Source organism: Lepidochelys kempii, chromosome 5 (genome assembly GCF_965140265.1).
Source record: "Lepidochelys kempii isolate rLepKem1 chromosome 5, rLepKem1.hap2, whole genome shotgun sequence".
NCBI classification, from domain to species: domain Eukaryota; kingdom Metazoa; phylum Chordata; order Testudines; family Cheloniidae; genus Lepidochelys; species Lepidochelys kempii.
The window spans coordinates 65898520-65922563 of NC_133260.1; the positions used below are offsets into that span (position 1 = coordinate 65898520).

The following is a 24044-nucleotide window of genomic DNA, read 5'->3' on the forward strand; positions in this document are numbered from 1 at the left end:
CTCAGGGTGCAGCTGGAACACAGAATTGCAGGACAGCAGTCTTGGAGAGCTCCCTTTGTGGGCTCGTCCATTCTCTCCCCACCACAAGGTGGGCTTGCAAAACTTAGGAACTCCTTGAGCCAAAAAAAACACTTACAGTCCAGACCAAAGTTCAATGACGTCAATGGGAGCCTTTCAAATAACAGTGGGTCAGGCCCTTACATTGAGTATGCATGCATATCTAATTATCCATTTGTTTTCACCTTTAGACATAAGGAAACATTCTACTTAGTGTTCTCAGCATGCAGTGTTCTAATAGTTGTATCTGTGGCTTAGATTAAAACATCCCAACAAAGACCTGAGGCAAAACCTTGATCACCTTGATTGATCGGTCTTTCAGCACTCATATAGATTGTGCCAATCACAACGCACCACAAAACATCAAAGAAAAAAAATCGCAGTCCTACTGGTATCAGACCAATAGATTGGATATCTATTGGTGTCAGACCAATACCACTGTCTTTTTCTTCAGTGTATAAAGTAACATTCAATTTCAAATTGTGCATTATTGTGAGAATTTAAAGGGAGACTATCAATTATGATTGACTGTAATCAGTTAAAAAAAAATAGTTAAAAGCAATTGCAGGTATTACTGTATATATTACCGTATATATACCGATGGATTCCTTCATCAAGTAGTTGCTGAACCGACTAGAGGGGATGCCATTTTAGATTTGGTTTTGGTGAGTAGTGAGAACCTCATAGAAGAAATGGTTGTAGGGGACAACCTTGGTTCAAGTGATCATAAGCTAATTCAGTTCAAACTGAATGGAAGGATAAACAAAAATAAATCTGCGACTAGGGTTTTTGATTTCAAAAGGGCTGACTTTCAAAAATTAAGGAAATTAGTTAGGGAAGTGGATTGGACTGAAGAACTTCTGGATCTAAAGGCTGAGGAGGCCTGGGATGACTTCAAGTCAAAGCTGCAGAAGCTATCGGAAGCCTGCATCCCAAGAAAGGGGAAAAAATTCATAGGCAGGAGTTGTAGACCAAGCTGGATGAGCAAGCATCTCAGAGAGGTGATTAAGAAAAAACAGAAAGCATACAGGGAGTGGAAGATGGGCAGGATCAGCAAGGAAAGCTACCTTATTGAGGCCAGAACATGTAGGGATAAAGTGAGACAGGCTAAAAGTCAAGTAGAGTTGGACCTTGCAAAGGGAATTAAAACCAACAGTAAAAGGATCTATAGCCATATAAATAAGAAGAAAACAAACAAAGAAGAAGTGGGACCGCTAAACACTGAGGAGGAGTGGCGGTTAAGGATAATCTAGGCATGGCCCAATATCTAAACAAATACTTTGCCTCAGTCTTTAATGAGGCTAATGAGGATCTTGGGGATAATGGTGGCATGACAAATGGGAATGAGGATATGGAGGTAGATATTACCATATCTGAGGTAGAAGCGAAACTTGAACAGCTTAATGGGACTAAATCGGGGGGCCCAGATAATCTTCATCCAAGAATATTAAAGGAATTGGCACATGAAATTGCAAGCCCATTAGCAAGAATTTTTAATGAATCTGTAAACTCAGGGGTTGTACTGTATGATTGGAGAATTGCTAACATAGTTCCTATTTTTAAGAAAGGGGAAAAAAAGTGATCTGGGTAATTATAGGCCTGTTAGTTTGACATCTGTAGTATGCAAGGTCTTGAAAAATATTTTGAAGGAGAAAGTAGTTAAGGACATCGAGGTCAATGGTAAATGGGACAAAATACAACACGGTTTTACAAAAGGTAGATCGTGCCAAACCAACCTGATCTCCTTCTTTGAGAAAGTAACAGATTTTTTTAGACAAAGGAAACGCAGTGGATCTAATTTACCTAGATTTCAGTAAGGTGACTGATACTGTGCCACATGGGGAATTGTTAGTAAAAGTGAAAAAGATGGGGATCGATATGAAAATTGAAAGGTGGATAAGGAATTGGTTAACAGGGAGACTACAGCGGGTCATACTGAAAGGTGAACCCTCAGACTGGAGGGAGGTTACTAGTGGAGTTCCTCAGGGATCGGTTTTGGGACCAATCTTATTTAATCTTTTTATTACTGACCTCGGCACAAAAAGTGGGAGTGTGCTAATAAAGTTTGAAGATGATACAAAGCTGGGAGGTATTGCCAATTTAGAGAGAGACCGGGATATCATACAGGAAGATCTGGATGACCTTATAAACTGGAATAATAGTCATAGGATGAAATTTAATAGTGAGAAGTGCCAGGTCATGTATTTAGGGATTAATAACAAGAATTTTAGTTATAAGATGGGGGCGCATCAATTAGAAGTAACGGAAGAGGAGAAGGACTTTGGAGTATTGGTTGATCACAGGATGACTATGAGCTGCCAATGTGATATAGCCGTGAAAAAAGCTAATTCGGTCTTGGGATGCCTCAGGCGAGGTATTTCCAGTAGGGATAAGGAGGTTTTAGTATCGTTATACAAGGCACTGGTGAGGACCTCACCTGGAATACGGTGTACAGTTCTGGTCTCCCATGTTTAAGAAGGATGAATTCATACTGGAACAGGTACAGAGAAGGGCTACTAGGATGATCCGAGGAATGGAAAACTTGTCTTATGAAAGGAGACTCAAGGAGCTTGGCTTGTTTAGCCTAACTAAAAGAAGGTTGAGGGGAGATATGATTGCTCTCTCTAAATATATCAGAGGGATAAATACCAGAGAGGGAGAGGAATTATTTAAGCTCAGTACCAATGTGGACACAAGAACAAATGGATATAAACTGGCCATCGGGAAGTTTAGACTTGAAATTAGACGAAGGTTTCTAACCATCAGAGGAGTGAAGTTTTAGAATAGCCTTCCAAGGGAAGCAGTGGGGCAAATGACCTATCTGGCTTTAAGATTAAACTCGATAAGCTTATGGAGGAGATGGTATGATGGGATAACATGATTTTGGCAATTAATTGATCTTTAACTATTCATGGTAAATAGGCCCAATGGCCTGTGATGGGATGTTAGATGGGGTGGGATCTGAGTTACTAAAGAGAATTCTTTCCTGGGTATCTGGCTGGTGAATCTTGCCCACATGCTCAGGGTTCAGCTGATCACCATATCTGGGGTCGGGAAGGAATTTTCCTCCAGGCCAGATGGGAAGATCTGCCTGATCACTGGCACTGATAACTTGCTGGAGGATTCTCTGCTCCTTGAAGTCTTTAAACCATGATTTGAGGACTTCAATAGCTCAGACGTAGGTGAGAGGTTTATCGCAGGAGTGGGTGGGTGAGATTCTGTGGCCTGCATTGTGCAGGAGGTCAGACTAGATGATCATAATGGTCCCTTCTGACCTTAATATCTAGGTATCTATGAATCTTTCCAAAGTTTTATTATAAAATTTCAAAAGGAATATGCATTTGAACTGTCACAAATAGGAAATATGGACAGAACACCGATGACATTTGATCTTCCAAGTAACAGAACTGTAACCAGTGTTGGTGAAAAAACAGTTTTAATTAAAACCACTGGCTCTGAAAAAATCCATTTTACGGTGGTTTTATCATGTTTGGCAAATGGATCAAAGCTCCCTCTTGTAGTTTTTAAAAGAAAAACCTTGCCTAAAAACATGAAATTTCCTGCTCGTGTCATCATACGTGCACACAAAAAGGGATGGATGGATGAAAGTGCAGGACAGATGGATGAGGTGAAAAATGTGGCCAAAAATATGAAAACTACTTTGGCTGTAATACCTGGAGGCTTAACTACAGTTCTACAACCACTTGATGTCTGCCTGAACAAACCCTTTAAAGACAGGCCACGCAACATGTGGTCTGAATGGATGTGCTCAGGCATGGTAAAGTTGACAAAAGGCGGGAATCTTATGAAGCCCAAAATCAATCTGGTTGCCCAGTGGATCAAGGACGCATGAGTGTCCATTCCTCGGAAACTATAGAAAAATCATTTGGGAAATGCTGTATCAGCAATGCACTCGACGGGTCAGAAGATGATGCCATATTTGATGATGACACAACAGAGGCTGATGAGAAGGAATCTGAGTCTGAAGACGACACTGCTGACATCTACAATGACAATGCAGGTGCAGCTGTGACTGAAGCAGAGTTTAATTAACGGGTTGGTGAATCAGAGACTGATTCAGATTTTGAAGGATTTTAAGACTTTTTAAAGTCTCATATTGTTTTGTTTTTAAATGTCCATTTACTGATTTTAAACATTGACTGTAATTCTGAAGGTGAATACATATTTGTTCAGTTATTATTATAACAGGTTTTTCGTTAATTACCCAAAAGTTTTGCTAGAATTATTTTAATGTATTTCTTGTGATGCCAGCTTTTAAAATATAGCATGGGTTGGAAAACTTTGGCTCCCAGCCCACCAGGGTAAGCCGCTGGCGGGTCGGGATGTTTTGTTTACTTGGAGCGTCTGCAGGCCAGGAGCCCCTTGGCTCCCAGGGGCCACAGTTTGCCATTCCCAGCCAATGGGAAGCATCCTGCAGCTCCCGTTGGGTGGGAACGGCAAACCGCGGCCACTGGGAGCTGAGGGGCTCCATGCCTGTGAACGCTCCAGGTAAATAAAACGTCCCGTCCCAACTCGCTAGCAGCTTACCCTGATGGGCCAGGAGCAAAAGTTTGCCAACCCCTAAAATACAGGGTATTCTTATTAAAGGGTCATACAGTTTATACTATTTTTACCTATCCGGTCGGGGGGTCGGCTTATAAACAATCAGGCTAATGAACGAGTATATATGGTATATTTGCGCCTGCTAATTTTTATGGTTTTACAATTACATTTTCCAGTTTTTAAAAGAAACATTTTATTTTCTCTGAAATTACTACAGTTGAAATATTAGATGTTAGTTAAAACAGCAAGTAAAATTATTCAGACAGAAGTGTGGTGTGTTTTTTGATTGAGATTTTTCTTTTTTTTTAAGTAACACAGAAAGGCCAGCCTTCAAGAAAGTAAATTACTCACAATATAATTTCCACATGTGTCAGATTCTACAATAAAGATAATCCTGTTTCACATTTATGAACTATTTACGACCTCCTTTAGAAAACTTATTTCTTGCTTAAGTTGTCAATAGCAGCTTAAAATGCTTATGAATCAAGTTGAGAACTTCACATTAATGACACATTGTCTCATTCAAGAGTTAATTGTAATTTCACTATTAAGACACAGTGATTAAAAAGGTGGAAACAAAAGGTCTTTAATACGGAATTGTTCTATGATTATGGAATAAATAGAATTTGCAGGCAAAAATGTTGTATGCTGTTGCTTTGAGCTTTTGTCTTGCTTGCAAATGGACTACAGGTAAAAGTAAAACTAACAGCACTGAATACATATTTTTGTAATGTGCCTGTTACAGTGGGATCTGGATGCTCTGTATACATGGCTTAAACTGGATCACTAGCATTTAAAATGTGAAGAGCAAAACCACAATGCTATTAGACAAAGAATCGAGACATTTGAACATTGACCTTTACCCATTTGTCCAGGATTTCAAGGCACTCAGTCACAGAAAGCTTTAGGCAAGGTGGCCATATTCACTTTTAAACACATCTGTAGCTTAGCAGGAGCAAATTCTGTAGATGTAGACCATATATGTGGTGTTTTGGAAGGAGAGGCAGTCTTAGCTAATTTTGATAAGCAATTTATTTAGGCAAGCTCCCCACTTTAAAATCTATTTCAGGCTTCTTAATTCTTTCTGAAAAGTACTAGTTCTTAGCAATCCCCCAGTCACATAACGTAGGAAGATAGACTTGGATTTTTAAAGAATTCTAAGGGCATTAGGCACCAAGCTCCCATTGCACTTCATTGGGATTAATTCTTTTAGGCACCTTAGAAAATCCCAGTTGTAGCCTGTATTCCTGTATGCATCTGGTGCCCAGCTGACCTTTCTCATAGAGTGAGAGGTTTCACTTGAATAAGGTTTAGTAAATTGGGAAGAGTGAGACCCAGAGCATGAGTATTTGACCCGTGCTTGAGCTGGTAAGGCAATTAGGAGAAGGGCTTCTGTTTCCCCATCAGCTAAACTTTCTCAGATCAGCTCCAGTGTAAGAACACATGCTTTTTTGTTTGTTTGTTTTAATTTTGGTTTGTTTATTTTTCCCTACCTCCTCTTTGAGTCATCTAAAATACATATAGTCCATATCCTGTCTTTTCAGAAAATGAAGCAAAAGGCTGGTCTGTTTTCTCTGAAGTTCTTTAAGCATCCACTGATAATTTATCATTTAATTGAGGTCCTACGGGCAAAATATGATGATTTGATGGCATTAACTGTGAAGTCAAGGGACTATCCTGAGAGATTTTACTCCACCACTACTGAAAATAAAGATTTGTAGCCACTTATAAGCGAATGATTAATAGTGATTAACAGCAAGTATCTGACATGGGGAGCACAACCAGTGTTCGATCATTCTCAGGACAGGTGGATAATGAGGAAGAAATCATGAAAATATTTGGATGTCAAAGGCAAATAGAGAGAGAGCGAGCATGGCTGAGGAAGACAAATGGTTAAGAGGGCTTCTCAAGAAATTCTAGTTTTTATAAAAATAGCCTAATTTTTGGATTTTGAGATATAGCTTGACTTGATGCATGTATACTTTCATAGAGTTTAAGGCGGAAAGGCACTTCATCAGATTATCTCATTTGACTACCAGTATATCACAGGCTGTTAGATTTTATTGATATTGCCCTAGATTATGCCCAAAGACTTTAGTTAGACCGAAAGAAGATTCTATATTCAATTCTTTCTTCCCCTTTCTACTATCTTACAAGACTATAGTATTTTCTCTTTGGAAAAAATAAGTACGTAGACATCTCACACCATACTTTGAGTTGTTTTGGTGATACTGTGCTGTCAGTTTAAGTATCACAACTCACAGATGATTTTGTAGCATCCTGAGGGAATTGTTAAACTCCAGATGTCACCTTGGAATTGCTGCTTCTATTATTCCTTTGCTGATCGCTTTATAGCTTTGTTTTCCGATGCATAAGCATAACTAAAATATTTAAATATTCTTTTGTAATATTAAACAAAGCTTTAAAATAATGAACTGGCCCCAGGCATTCTTCTCCAAGAGAGTGCCTGGCTGTAAACTGCTTTTGCACAGTCTTGTGGCTCCTGTGGGGCAATGCTTTTTAAAATGTCAATAGACCGCATTTCAGTATTGCCTCTGATTGATTCTCCCCCCTCCCCGCCCCCCAGTTGTGCAGTGGTTAAGTACTTAATATATTGCCAAAAAAACAAGATGGGGCAATCACTTGAAAGGTGCTCATTTCTTCAATTCATAACATTAAATTAAGGGATAGGGTAGTTTACATCCTGTTGTTTTTAAGTGATTCTATCAAGTTAAAAATGATATTAAAAATGCTCTGCTTGTACTTGTAAAGCACTGTCCTTCAACAGTGGACGTTTTAAGAAACAGTTGAAGAGCTGTGTGTGGCTTGAAAGCTTCTCTCTCACCATAGAATCATAGAATATCAGGGTTGAAAGGGACCTCAGGGGTCATCTAGTCCAACCCCCTGCTCAGAGCAGGACCGATCCCCAACTAAATCATCTCAGCTAGGGCTTTGTCAAGCCTGACCTTAAAAACCTCTAAGGAAGGAGATTCCACCACCTCTCTAGGTAACACATTCCAGTGCTTCACCACCCTCCTAGTGAAGACGTTTTCCCTAATATCCCACCTAAACCTCCCACACTACAACTTGAGACCATTACTCCTTGTTTTGTCTTCTGCTACCGCTGAGAACAGTCTAGATCCATCCTTTTTGGAACCTCCTTTCAGGTAGTTGAAGGCAGCCATCAAATCCCCCCTCGTTCTTCTCTTCTGCAGACTAAATAATCCCAGTTCCCTCAGCCTCTCCTCATAAGCTCATAAGCACAGCTACAGACTAGGGACCGAATGGCTAGGCAGCAGTTCTGCAGAAAAGGACCTAGGGGTGACAGTGGACGAGAAGCTGGATATGAGTCAGCAGTGTGCCCTTGTTGCCAAGAAGGCCAATGGCATTTTGGGATGTATAAGTAGGGGCATAGTGAGCAGATCGAGGGACGTGATCGTCCCCCTCTATTCGACATTGGTGAGGCTTCATCTGGAGTACCGTGTCCAGTTTTGGGCCCCACACTACAAGAAGGATGTGGATAAATTGGAGAGAGTCCAGCGAAGGGCAACAAAAATGATTAGGGGTCTGGAACACATGACTTACGAGGAGAGGCTGAGGGAACTGGGATTGTTTAGTCTGCGGAAGAGAAGAATGAGGGGGGGGATTTGATAGCTGCTTTCAACTACCTGAGAGGTGGTTCTAGACTATTCTCAGTGGTGGAAGAGGACAGGACAAGGAGTAATGGTCTCAAGTTGCAGTGGGGGAGGTTTAGGTTGGATATTAGGAAAAACTTTTTCACTAGGAGGGTGGTGAAACACTGGAATGCGTTGCCTAGGGAGGTGGTGGAATCTCCTTCCTTAGAAGTTTTTAAGGTCAGGCTTGACAAAGCGCTGGCTGGGATGATTTAATTGGGGATGGGTCCTGCTTTTGAGTAGGGGGTTGGACTAGATGACCTCCTGAGGTCCCTTCCAACCCTGATATTCTATGATTCTAAGTCACGTGCTCCAGCCCCCTAATCATTTTTGTTGCCCTCCGCTGGACTCCTTCCAATTTTTCCACATCCTTCTTGTAGTGTGGGGCCCAAAACTGGACACGGTACTCCAGATGAGGCCTCACCAATGTCGAATAGAGGGAAACGATCATGTCCCTCGTTCTGCTGGTAATGCTCTTACTTATACAGCCCAAAATGCCATTAGCCTTCTTGGCAACAAGGGAACACTCTTGACTCATATCCAGCTTTGTAGATATTGGTCTACAGACAGAATTTGGTCCAATAAAAGACATTACCTCACCCACCTTGTCTCATTTTAAGAAAGTCATTTAACTTTCACCATTTTGTTTGTTTACTAGCAATTCCTTCAGCTCTGACAAAAAGCTTTTACTCTTTTTTCTTTTGTGGTTTCGGGCATGAACTAGAACAATGTTTGGGTTGCAGAAGCTGCCAGAGTTATGTTTGAAGCTGGGGTGATGGTTGTTAGATTTTTTTTCAGAATGTAATGGGAACTTTTTGGTACCCCTAAGTCTTGACTCATTTGTATCGTTGTATGATACCTGATAGTATATACTGATATCTGTGAGCAAAACTAGCCATTTGTTTGGCTATTTTGCCTAAGCATGTGAGCAGTTTTAGTGGGGCTGCTCTCCCCTCTCCCCACATCGATTAGTTTGGGGGAGAAGGTTGAATGGGTGTTCAGGGGATGTGACACAGTGCTTGGAGGAGAGGAATGGGGAAGATGCAAGAGCCTTGCTTGGCAAGACTGGGGCTGGCCTGTCCTTCTTCTTGGGTTCTCCATCTTCATACTGGCTGTGCGAATGGGCTGGCCCATTGTCTTTCACATGCTTCCCGTCCCCTCACCCTCTATTTAAAGTCTCTCCCGGGATTTTCAAAAGTCTCTAACTTCTATTAGCTGCCTCGTCTGTCCTACAGGAGCTGTGGCTTTAGGATTCTGTGGGTCTGACCAAATGCCTATTTTTGGATCAGGAAGGATTTTTTTCATTTTGGGCCAAATTGGCAGAGGTCTGGTAGGGTTTCTTGCCTTTCTCGCAGCGTCATGGAGACACAGTTGGATTGAAAGTGGTAGGATTTGAGATATGATATTTAGAAGTATGTCTGGACAGGGAAAAGAAGGTATAATCCATTCAGTGTAATTCCTTTTTGTCCTGTAGTAAGAAATTGACATTGAAAAACAACAAAAACACAACTTGCAATATACAGCTCTTCTTTCTGTTACTTAAACACTCTGGCAGTGCTGAGCCCACACATCAGAGTGAACACAAAAACCAAAAAATTATCCCTGTTCATGACACCATGAACAAACGATGGTATAACAATATCTTCATTATGCACCGAATGGACAATCTCAAAATGGTCTGCTGTAGTGAGAATAAAACTCACATTTATACTAGTTTATTAATTTGTCTTTCAGTTGACTTCAGGCCTCAAGCAAGCATGGACACGGTCCATCACATGTTACTTTTTGGATGTAACGTACCTTCTTCTACTGAGAATTACTGGTAAGAATTACAGGCTCATATCGATTGTTTTGCTTTAACATGTCACTAATGCTGACTTATCTTCATGCACACATTTTATAAGGCTCTCACAGATTTTAATTGAGGAAAAAAGAAGGAAAGGGAGAAGAAACACATTCAGTTCTTATTCCTTCCAAACCTTATTTTTGAATGTTTTTTGTTAAACATTAGATACAAATATAAGCCTTACATTTTTGGTCCCAGGAAATTTGCAAGATTTACCAATCCACAGCAGTGGCTCATAAAGAAGAACAGTTAAAAATTTTCCCAACATCAGAATTTGAGTTGCCCCTTGTTGTACTGTTATCTGCTGTGTTCAAGTTACTGAGAACTCCTTAATTCGAAGCACTAAAACTCAACACTGAGGCATGGAGGCCCAGATTTTTAAAAATGGGAGCCTAAAGTTTAGGCTCCTAAGGCCATATTTAGGCTAACTAAGAGACCTAACTTTTACAAATGCTGAGCATCCAGAAGCTCCCTTTGAACTATAGTAAATAGTTATTTGACTATGGGAGTAAGAAGAGCAGGATTTGGCCCTTAATCTGGAAGGTTCCCCATTTATGGTAGTTTTATGGTGAGGATGTGAAAATTGGTTTTGTTTCAAAAATTTCAAGTTACCCCTAAACTTACATCCAACTGTTGCTCCTCTAAACAAAAACTTTTTAATAGAAATGAAGTGATGTACAGTGAAGGAAGAAAGGGCTCTACCTCCTGAAAGCAAAGAAATTCAGAGGAAAGAAAATTTTTCCACTTAAAATTAATGGATTCAATTTTCTTACATATTATCAAAAATGTAGTTTAGATTTTACTTTTTTTTTTTTTCCAGTTTAAACAAAGTGCCAGTTATGGCCTCTCAGTGAACTTACAGCAAATAATTACAAAATAATATGAATATACAACCACAAGAAAAAAAATCAGATCCTTTTTCAAGCTATACTTGGAAAATGCCCGAGTAAATAGGACACGTTGCAAAGACTTGTGCTCTTAGGCTTAAGGAGGTTAGCAAATTCCCAAGCTGAGAACATTTTCAGCCAAATTGTTTTCTCTCACATTTATCACCCAGTTCTGGTAACCACGATGAATGCTGCCATCTTGTCTTGAAAAGCATAGCTTTATTTTTATTTTTTTATGCTCAGGTTAAGTGATTAATTTGAAAGTACAGAGTTTCCATGGATTCCTCCTCCTAGCCCCAGTAAACACTTTTCTTTGTCCTCAGTAACTGCCCCTTCTGTCATTTATTAAAATATATTTACAGTTATTAAGTTTACATGAAAAAGATATACACAGCATGAAAGAGTTCTTAGGATGTAGCCTCTTCAAATTAGTTTGTGCCTGCCCATACTACAGCCTTTTATGTCTTGTTTAAAACAAGCAGATTGCATTAATAATGTATGTAGTTGTTTTTTTTATATATATGGAAATCTGCTACATTTGCATGAACTTGTTAGTGCCTGAAGCTTTTAATATACTGTGCTGTGGTTCCTGTTTAGATTGACTTGGTGCTCAGTTCAAAATAATAGACTGTGAGGAAGTGATTTTTCTACTTGGATTTGAACTATAGATATTATGATTGTACAAGAAAATCTCCTGTAGCTCTTATTCAGTTAGTAGCATTTGTATACCTTTTCCTAAACTTTCGTCCACCAGAGAAAAATATGGCAGTGCCTGAGAACCTATGCAAAAGTAGTCTTCGGCTTCTCTCTCCCGTCACAAGGTCAGCCCTGCCAGACAACAGCCCTGGCTTAACCCTCTGCTCCTGCTCTTGCACTGTGGAGTCTCCCGCTGGTGGAAATCCTATGGCACTGCTAACTTCCTCCAATACAAATTTGTTCTCTCCTCTTTTAGTTCTGCCTGCACTTAATTTCTCTCCCAACACAGGAACTCACTGGTCTGTTTCGAAGAGAAAATTGACATGATATGAAGGATCTTCCCCCACCCTTCAGGTTCCCTTCCCACATTTCTGTGTCTGAGATAGGAGAAACGGAGGAGAGATTTTCATCTGCTCTCCTCCTCTAACCCCTTTGCTTGGCCCACTAATCCCATTCCTTCCCCTGGTCTCACTTGTGCCTGCTCTTGCCTTCTCCCTTACCCCTTACTCTTCTTCTTAACCTCTCCCTCTCCTGTGGCTCATAAGAACATAAGAAAGGCCATACTGGGTCAGACCAAAGGTCCATCCAGCCCAGTATCCTGTCTACCAATAGTGGCCGATGCCAGGTGCCTCAGGGGGAGTGAACTTAACAGGTAATGATCAAGTGATCTGTCTCCTGCCATCCATCTCCACCCTCTGACAAACAGAGGCTAGGGACACCATTCCTTGTCTGTTCTGGCTAACAGCCATTAATGGACTTACCTCCATGAATTTATCCAGTTCTCTTTTAAACCCTGTTATAGTCCTAGCTTTCACAACCTCCTCAGGCAAGGGGTTCCACAGGTTGACCGTGCGCTGAGTGAAGGAGAACTTCCTTTTATTTGTTTTAAACCTGCTACCCATTAATTTCATTTGGTGGCCCCTAGTTCTTATATTATGGGAACAAATAAATAACTTTTCCTTATTCACTTTCTCCACACCACTCATGATTTTATATACCTCTATCATATCCCCCCTTAGTCTCCTCTTTTCCAAGCTAAAAAGTCCTAGCCTCTTTAATCTCTCCTCATATGGGGACTGTTCCAAACCCCTAATCATTTTAAAGAAAAGGAGTACTTGTGGCACCTTAGAGACGAACAAATTTATTTGAGCATAAGCTTTCATGAGCTACAGCTCTAGCTCATGAAAGCTTATGCTCAAATAAATTTGTTCATCTCTAAGGTGCCACAAGTACTCCCTTTTCTTTTTGCGGATACAGACTAACACGGCTGCTACTCTGAAACTAATCATTTTAGTTGCTCTTTTTTGAATCTTTTCTAATGCCAGTATAACTTTTTTGAGATGAGGGGACCATCTCAAAAAAAGAGAAGGGGCTCTTTCTCCTCACGATACAAACATGTTTTAGTTTCTCCAATCTTAAAACAAAACAAATCACCTTTGACCCCACTAGCCCCGTCAGCTACCACCCTGTCTACCTTTCAACTCTAATCTCATTGAACGCAGTGTTTCTAATTGATGCCTGGAGTCCCTCTCCTCCATTTACACCCTTGACCCTTTCTAATCTTGCTTCTGCTCCTTGTACTCCACTGAAGCCACGCTCACCAAAGTCTCTAATGACCTTTTTGTGGCTAAATCTCAGAACCAGTATTTCATCCTCATCCTGTTTGGCCTGTCAGCCACCTTGGACACCACCAACCATGCTCCTCTTGAAATCTTGTCCTTCATTGGCTTGCTTGACTGTCCTTTCCTGGTTCTCCTCTGACTCACTAATCATTCTTTCAGTGTGTCCTTCAGAAGACCCTTCCCATCTCCACTCCAGCTTCCTGTGGTTAGCGTACAGGGCTCTTTCCTTAGTCCCTTTCTTCTGCCTCTACATCCTCTTTCTGGGTAATCTCCTCTGAAAACACAAATTCAACTACCTATGAGGATGACTCAAAAATCTACCTCTCTGCTCCAGAACAGTCTCCTTCTATCCAAACTAAAGTCTCAGCTTGTATTTCTGATATCTCATGATGTCTAGCTATCCATTCAAGCACAACATGGCGAAAACAGAGCTCTTAATCTTTCTCCCTGCTACCTCCTTTCTTGATCACTGTGGACAACTCTGTACTGCCTGATATTCAGGCCCATAACTGGGGTGTCCGTATCTATTCAGACCTCTGTCAAAGTCCTCACATCGAGCCTATGTCTAAATCTTGACTATTCTTTCTGTGTAATATTTCTAAGAAACAGTCTTTCCTATCCATCCCACAGTTTAACTTTCATTCAGGCTCTTTTTATATTCCATAATGATTACTACAACATCCTTCTCTCTGACCTTGAGAAATACAATCTTGTATCTGTCTCGTATCCACTCAGAATGCTGCGGCAAGGATCGCTTTCTTAGCCTATCACTTTGACCACGTCCTCCCTCTTTTTGCTTCCGTCAGCTGACTTGCCCTTCTGTATCACAACAAACATAAGCTACTTGTCTTTACTTTCAAATTCCCTTATGGCCTATCCCAACCCTACCAATCATCTTTCATTCAGTATCACGTTGTCAACTCCAATTGGCCCATGATGTCGGCCTCCGCTACCACTTATTAAATTTTGTGTTTTCTCCGATGCTGCGCCTCACGCTTCGGAAGAACTTTCTATAAAACTAATGTATTATCTTCCTTCAAATCCCTCTTTAAAACAATCCTTTCCATGATACCTACAGAAAACTTAACAGTTAGGCACTGGTGTGCTGAGGACCACTGTTTATCATGTTAACCAATATAGTTTATTTTTTTTACTCCCCTGTCATTCAGTCTGTATTTATCTATTGTCTCATCTTACATTTGACTGTAAGCTCGTTGGTACAGGACCATATTTTAGTTCTGTGTTTGAACAGCTCTTAGCTCAATAGGAATCTGGTCTATGACTGGGGCACCTAGGTACTTTGGTAATACTACTATAAACAACAATACTTTTCTCACCAACTCCTCTGGATAACTAAGGAACATGAGTGGTGAAGGGCTCTGGAACAATATTGTACAATTCTCAGCCAAATCATTTGGGATGTGAAGAAGGTTTAGGAAGAATGAAATAATGGGAAAAGGACATTATCAGAAATTATTATTATTATTATATGTAACAAGATTTTCTTAACAATCATCTTTCAGTATCAAAAATTAGAAGAAGATATAACTGTGTCTTTTCTCTGCTTCACAACATCCTGCACGTACAAACCGGAGCATAGTCTACTCCACAAGGATTCATAGACTTTAATGCCAGAGACAACCATTATGATCACCTGTCAGGTCTGACCCCCTTCATAAAACAGGGCATAGAATTTCACCCAATAATTGCTGCATCGCACCTTTAACTTCTGTTTGAGTTAGAGCATGTGTTTTTCGAAAGGTACAATTACAGTAGATTCAACTCTTCCAATCTGAGATGATTCTGTTCTCTGTGACAGGCACAGATAGTCAAAACAAATCAAGTTTATTCTCTTGACGTACTGTAATATTTTTCTAAACCAGTAAATCGTAGAAATCCGAGAAATAACTGCATCAATAGCCCCAATAATGATTGGAAGGACAATGATACATGTTAAGTTATCACTGCTTGACAAAAATAGAACTATTTACGTTTTCAGATGCTATTTCTGGGTGCAGTGTGGCCATCCTTGAGTGCAACATAACTGAAATAAAACTGGTTAGTTCATGTTATCCATAGCATTGTGTGAATTCAGAGGATCTTTTCCATCTATTGTCAGATCTTTTTGAAAGGTGGTTTTTGGGGAGCATGCTCAAATATAAATAGCCCAAAAAGAAATGTATACAAATTCTGGATTTCAGATTTGTGTATATGAATTTCATCACCAGAGGAAGTTGGATAGCATTACAGAACACTTCATATAAACATTAGCAGGTTACTTTATTGTTATAGAGAAACTGAAAGTTCCCCCTACTGAATTGTTTGAAACAGGTGCATCTAATATATCTGGGGGGGAAAAGCAGTTGGGTATAATAAAGAGAAAAATCTGAGAATTTCCCAAAAAACTGCAAGTATTCATTGGCTTTAACAAAAATGTATGGCATTCTTGTTGGAATTTCATATTTGTTTCCTCTAGTTTGCTTAATAGTATGCTTATGTTTGTATTTTAATATCCAGATACTATTGCAAGTCACAAGTAGAGTCATTCAGAAATCTTTAAACAGCAGGATTATTAAAAAGATCATCCTTTTTGGTTGCCTTCTCGACCTTTATCAGCCTGTGCATTCCAGCGATTGTCCCCTGTGCAGAGCTGGAACGATTAATCCAGAGTTTAGAATGAGTAGATAAAAGCTTAAGACCTACTTATCAAGTAATTCATTCAAAATAAAAGATGGCTGTTCCCGTTTTAAAAAAAAATAATTGAAAGAGCGGGATGTTGTGGAGACTTCCAATTTTGTAAACTTGGTAAGATTTGAAAGCTAGCCATTTGAACTTTACAATGCTACAATGTTTTGTGAAGATTAGATTTTTGCTCCAGTTCTCTCTTTGGATGTTTTCAGGATAACTTTGGAACTTAAATGTACTTTAACAAAATACAAGAAGAGGCTGCTTAACATGCTAACCCTCCATGTTAGGGTAATTCAGAGTGACAGTCTAGCACTATTTAGTGACTGACCCAGTTGAAGGCACTTACGCTATAGAATGGTTCCCTTACGCGTTGGAGGTTAAGAGGTTGTCAAAGAGGATATCAAAGGTTCAGGAACTCAAGACAATTAAAGTTGCAGACGAACATTCTCATCAATATGGTATGAATATTAATAAGTCAAAAGGGGGCTTTGAAACACATTTTAAATTTTGATTGGGACATTAATATTTGAAAAGGGCAATATAAATGAGAATCCTATGAGGACTAACCTGAAATAATAACCTAGCTGCTAGGAATGAGAGCATTGGAAAGCAGCTTTGCTGTAAATTGCTGGAAATAACACAATTCATTGCTACTTGGTCCTGAACTCCATGGTGTTTTTGTCTTTTCCTGTTTTGTAACAATTTTAGTTTTTGATTTTCAATTTTCCGTTATTAATTCACACTGTATAAGTTCATATCAGGTCAGACATAGCGTATGCTCGGATAAGACTGTTCACCATCTTGTCAGTTGTATAGTTTCAGTTTTGTTCCATTTAGAGAACCGAGCCCACATTCAATCTGCACCAAAAGTTTAAAATATATGCATGTATCTGTACACTTTAGAAGATCAGAAAACCTGGAGTTCTTGAAATACAAATGTAGCTTTTCCATCAGTGTTTTGAAAACTCTTTGTTTTTCCTCAGCTATTATTATTTTTTCTTCTTTTTAAGAAAACAATCTCTGGTCATTTTCTAGCTGCTTGAACAGTTTAGCATAGTTGGAAACAGTTCTTGCAGATTTGTTCCCAAATTCATGGTCTGCATATTTTATTTTCTTCCATTATTAGGAAGGCAACTAATGTGTGGTTGCACATGCATACCAAAGCAAATTCAGTGGCAAAAAACTGTATTAACTCAGTGTTAAACTTGTTTGGTGGAATGTCATTCCCTGGCAGAACGTTCAGTTGACCAAAACAGGTAACACAGGAAAACCAGGAAATGCAGAGTTAAGGTTGCCCATGTTTTAGACCCCAAATTTGCAATACTAATATGCCCCAGAAGGCCTACCAAATTTCATAGAAATCTGAGTAACCATTTGGATTTTAGATGGAAGAAATGGAAAACTCTTAAACATTTTTTCTGCATTGGCACATGTGCAGTGTAAAATATGTACATTTTCTTAAATACTGTTCTCAGTTTGGGTCCCTCAAAGATTTAATTGATGCCATGCCTACCATACGTAAAATTCAACAGACTGAGGCCATTTCAACCCACATCACATCAATAAAAAGAAAAGAAGTACTTGTGGCACCTTAGAGACTAACAAGTACTCCTTTTCTTTTTGCGGATACAGACTAACACGACTGCTACTCTGAAACCTGTCACATCAATAGTTTGATATAAATGGCTGTTTGCAGGAGGCTTATATCTCCACACCCCCTGGTTTAACAGATTCCAGATTTGGGTCATTAACCGTACCCTGCACTGTTCCGAGGCACAGCAAATTTTAAAGAAATCTAAGCATGTTGATTTTAGGGGACTTAGAAAGGCCCACCCTTAAACACACATAATAATGCACCCTTAACTATTGTGGCACTCCCACGATAGTTAAGTGTGGACCTTGCTTTGGTTATCCCACTTTTGGTTGGATCAGTTAGTATTCTAGTATGGCCTACAGGTTCAAACCCTCTAGCGTCTGCAGTTAGTGTTAAAATTGGTGCCCTGTTTTGTGATCTGTCACTTGACAAGAACATTACACCTCTCCTTTGCGATTATTATGATTTAATTTTTTGCACACTCAAGAAAAGTGTTAGAAATCTCTCACAAATGAGTAAAATACAGCCACTGTCCTAGAGAGCATACAGTCTAAAATAATCCCGACCTGATAAAGTGAGGGTCATAAATAGATAGGTTGAGGGGAAAGGCAATAAGATCATGCTGTTCTTTGATTGCATTGCTATTTTTCTTATCTAGTGCTTTCTACTCCCCACCCCATGCTGTAGACAGACTTCCCTTTGCCACCTGCACTTATTGCTAGTGGATTTCTGGGGTAATTTTAAAGTGTTGGTTTTAATCTGAAACTCTGATTTGTCTTCTTTCTATGTGGGACATCACGGCTTCTATCCCCATGTGCTACTTTGTTAGCTGCAGTCATATGAGGCACTTGAGCTAACAGCCTCTTGGTGTAATTGGATGGAAAGAAGTGCTGTCTTAGTAAGGATTCATGAGCTACGGAACTCATTTCTCACCTTGGTTTGCCAGATGGACAGTTTGGTGACCATCGAAACGTTCTGCAAGGCTCTCTTGTTCCCCAGTCTCTTCCTGGGGGGAGAGGAAAGGAGGTTGTGATGTACGCTGCAAAGGTGGCCATATTGGTAGCCAGGAAAGTTTTCTTTGTCGGAGCACTGTATTTAGGGTTCATGAAACGTATTTTGGTAAAATTAGCATTTCAATGTACATAGTCCACCTGGAGCTTGAGAGAGCTGCAAATGGCAAAATCAAAATATAATAAATTATATTTTCTTTTCTCTATGGTTTTAGGGACTGTGATGAAGGAACGTGCACAGACAAGTCCAACATTTTATATGCTTGGGCAAGAAATGCTCCTCCCACCAGACTACCCAAAGGTATGGTACCTTTCATTTTATGGAATTCCCTCTTTGGGCAGGAGGGATAGGAGAGGAGGAGGAGGCGCTCCCTGCTTCCTCCTGCAATCTCTTTTTTTCTGTCTTTCATTTAGTGGTTTCAGTTGGTTGAAAGTGTACATACTTCAATCTCATTAATTGTGGTAATTAATATTATTTACTTTGTAGGCACTAATGAACATATGTGGTTTTTTTATTCCATGTAACATTATGGATTATAAATCAGAACTAACGGAGAACAATATAATAATTAGCTCTTGCACAACACGTCATGCATAGGTCTCCGAGTGCTTTTCAACTAAGTGAAAGTTTCATTATCTTCATTTCACAGATAGGGAAATTGAGGCGAGAGAAAGTGACTTGCACAGTGTCCCAGAGCAGGTCAGTGGTGGAGCTGGGAATAGAACCCAGGTCTTCTGACTTCTAGTTCAGTGCCCTTGCCACTTGAATGCACTGCATCCCACTACAATGGGGGAATGCAGGAGGGGGGGCTGTTTGTTTTTGAAGGAAAAAGAGAAAGCATAAATACAGATTTCAGAGTAGCAGCCGTGTTAGTCTGTATTCGCAAAAAGAAAAGGAGTACTTGTGGCACCTTAGAGACTAACAAATTTATTTGAGCATAAGCTTTCATGAGTTGCATCCGATGAAGTGAGCTGTAGCTCACGAAAGCTTGTGCTCAAATAAATTTGTTAGTCTCTAAGGTGCCACAAGTACTCCTGTTCTTTTCATAAATACAGAGTTAGAGACCCTTCAACTCTTAAGCGAGAATTGTGAGATTTTATATAGGGACATACAGTGGCAGTCCACCAGAAGTTGCCTGGCCTCCACTTGCATCTTTTTTATTCCTCTGGAAGCAACGCTTGTATAAGGTGGAAATTGTGAACTCGTTCTTTTCATGTCCCCAGCTGGTTTTATTTATTGTCCATCCCCTTTGTCTTACTAGACGCCTTGGAGGAGTTGGAAGATTCTCTGTATTCCTTCCTTATTCTTCTGTCTGTGCTGGTTTGGGCAGGTGGTAGAAGGAGGGCTGTTAGGAATTTATACATGCTGTCACTGAGGTCTGTACAAGCACCACCTCTGAACTGGGTACCTTTCAGTGATCTTGCAATTGCAAAATTAAAATCTTTATAGCTTAAATAAGCTGTGGGCTGGGGAGTTACTGGAAAGTTTTGTGTACATGCTCAGGAATTTGGGTTATTTTTAATATGATGATTGAAACATGTAAAGTTTTAGGATTCATATAAGCATCCTAACTTCTGTGTGCCTAACCAAACCTGTTGAGGGACCCACAAAACCCTGTGATTCCCTGTCCCCAACCACACCTCCCTTAGTGGGTGCCGTGGACCTGCAATTCTGGGACATTGCCTGGCATATGTAGGTAATGGATAGATGGGCTTTCCCTCACCAGCATCTTCAGGGTGATTTTCCCCTATTCTCTTTCTAGGAGCTGGGACCTCTGGGGCTTCTCTCTTCCCTTATTGTATCTCTTCTGGGAGGCATCTGGTCTTCTCTGTCTGCCTTTCTTTTGGAAGTGGGGAAGATTCTGGGATTTCTGCACCTTGTTTTCCCTTCTCCTGATTCCTGCTAAAGTGCTTGCCAGCTGTCCCTGTTGCCTCTGAGTGCTAAGATGAGAATCCGGGCAGAGGTATAGAAAAGGACTGGACAGACAGTGTTTTGCTCTGGTTTCAGAGTAGCAGCCGTGTTAGTCTGTATCTGCAAAAAGAAAAGGAGTACTTGTGGCACCTTAGAGACTGACAAATTTATTTGAGCATAAGCTTTTGTGAGCTACAGCTCACTTCATCGAATGCATTTTTTTGCTCTGTGGCTATTATCCTTCTGTGCCAATCTCAGAAGCCCAACAGATGGGACAGAGCAGGGAAAAGGGGAAGGAATGCACAGGCAGCCACAGACCTCCTTGCTCCTCACCACAGCTATAGGAGTTTATCAAAATCTTCCTTAATAAAAAAACCTTATTTTGTAGAACTCAACTCACAGCCTAGGACTGGGAATTTTCCAGGACAGGTATCTGAAAACTCTAGGCAGTCACAGCCTTAATGAGATGATTGACAGGCATGCCTTTGTGACAAATGCATGGTGGTGGTCTTTTCTCTTTGATTCACCTTTCCCATGTTTTAGGTGCACCACTACACACATTTAAAATCACAGATGTAAAAAAAAAAAAACTTATGTAATGTAAAAAAAAGAGATCATCATCATAGCGACAATGACAAAATCCCACAAAAATCTATATCGCTTCTGCCGTAACCTCTCTTACGGATTCAGTCACATTTTCCCTCCAATTGTGCCATCTCTTCTCCTCTGTGCCTCTTACCTCTGAGGAAAAGCTTGGGCAAATAGATGCATTTTTAATGTTATCTAAGGACTATCCAAAATCCTCCCTGGATTAAGTGGAGAAGATTGAGGAAGATTTTGATAAACTTTCCCAACTTTAAAAAGAATTTAACTTGGAAAAGAAAAATTTGGAAGCAGAGCTTGGTGGTTGACAAAAATTATACAAGGAGTTGGGAGCCTTTAAAATGCCAGATCTATCCCCTTACAACACACACCACTGTGTATGTAGATAATGGGTCCTGTTTGTAATTCAATAGCACAAGTGCATTTCAGACAAGCTCCAAAAAGAGAGAGAAACTATCTGATTAGAGGCTTCCATGTAAATATATGTGTCTTTCAATTTTGTCGTGTATTTTGAGTCTGGGAACTTACAGATCTGTAAGGCCTTTCTGTACACAATCTGTTTCACAGCTTGATGTTTTGAAACAATTGGAGAGCACATATATGCCTTCATTTTTATATGACATTGTTCTTTGGATGAATCCCATCAGATTTTCAGTGGGCCACTCTCAGTGTAATACTCTGTTGCATTATTCCAGGACAACCTCTGGAGTGTACTGGAAATATATTCACAATCTATGGAAGATGTAGCTTTTGTTTAAGGATATCTTTATTTTATTGCAATCCCTTTAAACTGAGTCATCTTTCCCCTTTATCCATGAGTTCCATTTCCATGAACAGTGACTAGCTTTTCTAGAAATCTCCTTGTATATTAATCAGCAGGGACATTACTTGAGCTCTGAGTATATTCACTTGGATGGGGGAAAAAAACTTGAATTGTAGCTACAGTTGACCAAAACTGCACAATCCAGGGAGCCACGGTGCTAAAGTACATGCCAAACCCCAGCTGGCAATTTGTTGCTGTCTCTAAACCACTCATGACTGCAGATGTTTAAATGAGATACCAGTCTTCCTTTCTTTCCTTATTTTTTTCTTATTGATATTATGATTGTGCGTAGAAATTCTACAACCCTCTTCACAGAGAAGCTTTGCCACTGGCAGTTATTAATCTAGTGGGATTCACAGGCTGAATAGGCAAAGATTGCCTTTTCTGCTTCTCTCCAAGTATTTTAATTGTTGGGCAGGTGTGGAAAGATCCTTATCAGTGATGCTGGTGCTCTGTAATTTGTGTTCATTCTTTCAAGTTCCTCTGTAATATCTATTGATGATTTGTTACCCCATTGTTATTTTACTTGGAAACCTGCACATTTTGACAACTTCCATGAAAATAACAATTTTTGCTGTGTTGAACATTTTGGGGTGGAAAATTAAGTTTCCGTATTTCTAATCTTAATATTTTATGCATAAATACATAGCAATTTACATCTTGTTACACTTAAATTAACTGTTTAAATGGGAAATGAAAATAAACATTCATTACATTAGGATCCTTTATGGCTAATCAAGAACACGTGCATCTTCTTGTTTTATAATCCTACCTAATATGCATTGGAATGAAGGAATTATTTGCCTAAATCAGTCTACTCTTCATTGATGACTATGACTCAGACTGATGAATATCAGAAGTTTATGTTCCGTGACACTTCAGCTCCATTTTATTTATGTATTTATTTTGTAGTTTCTATGACCAGTAGTTTTTTCAGACATCTTAAAATGAAACTTTCCTCCTCCATTGCCAGTCTAAATATTCAGTCTTGGACTTTTAGACAGTGTTACTAGTGTCTAACTATTTAAAATACACCTTTTGTATTGTTTCCATAACCCTAACTCATCTTCTTTATTTTAAGGTGTTGGATTCAAAGTTGGAGGAGAAACGGGTAGCAAATATTTTGTGCTCCAAGTACATTATGGGGATGTCAGTGCATTCAGAGGTATGTATTTTGGAAACTGTAGTCTGTAAATATGATTTCATATATTCCTTTCTGAAAAAATTTAGATTGCTTCACCAAAAAAAATAAAAGCATTTGTTACCTATTAAAATAATTTCCATTGGAGTTGCCACGAGTGGGGGTAGAAGAAAAGGGCATGCTGTGTTCAGGTGAGCACCTAAAAAGTTAACTTAAAAATATAAGCTTGACTTAAACTTTTTAAAAGATGTATGGAAAGGAGAAAGACAAGGTTATATTTTAATAAAATTTCAAAGAAAACAACAAAAGGCAACTGTGGTCATCTTCACGATTGGCTCTGTAAGCAGAGTCAGACTCCTTCTCAGAACAATTTAACATCTTTTTTCCTCTGAGAAAGTTATTTTGCATCTTTCTTTCAAGTTTATATTTTAGTGTAAAATACTTTAAAATAGAATAGCATATTAGAATAGATTTTGTATTCATAAACCTTGATTTTTCAGTTCTGTTAATGAGTGCAATAAATCAGTGCAAAATAGCTATGCCTATATCTGGTTTGAATCTTGGTTAAGGAGAGAGACATTAGTCAATCAATCAGTATTCAAAGAAGCACAATACTCTCAAAATACTCATGTTATTAAGAAAATATAAACATTGCTCTTTGGTTTGTTTTTGTTGATGCATGTGGATAGACTCTACAGCCAGAATATACGTTTTTTTGCTCTAGTATATCTATCTAATAGAACATCTAAAATATACACCAGTACTACCAGCATCTGTGAGAGGCTGGGAGGACCATAAATTTATATTTATTACACATTTTTTGTGAATTTCTATAACATAAGGGGCAAATACCCACCTTGTAAGCCTCCTGTTTTCTGCACATTTTTCTGAATTAGGAGTTTTGTTCTCTAGTCACGAATCAAAAATC

General features: G+C 39.4%; 1 protein-coding gene across 11 annotated transcripts in view; it reads left to right on the top strand.

Moving 5' to 3' along the window:
- PAM (peptidylglycine alpha-amidating monooxygenase) overlaps positions 1–24044 on the top strand; it is a 221095-nt gene that overhangs the window by 96767 nt on the left and 100284 nt on the right. For all 11 annotated transcript variants that reach the window (XR_012158986.1, XM_073344599.1, XM_073344602.1 and 8 more), the window contains 3 exons: positions 10029–10116; positions 18853–18938; positions 23057–23140. Coding sequence is in view for 10 of the 11 variants with exons in the window: in XM_073344599.1 (XP_073200700.1) it covers positions 10029–10116; positions 18853–18938; positions 23057–23140 (258 nt within the window). In the remaining variant the exon portion in view is untranslated. The remainder of the gene's footprint in view (positions 1–10028; positions 10117–18852; positions 18939–23056; positions 23141–24044) is intronic.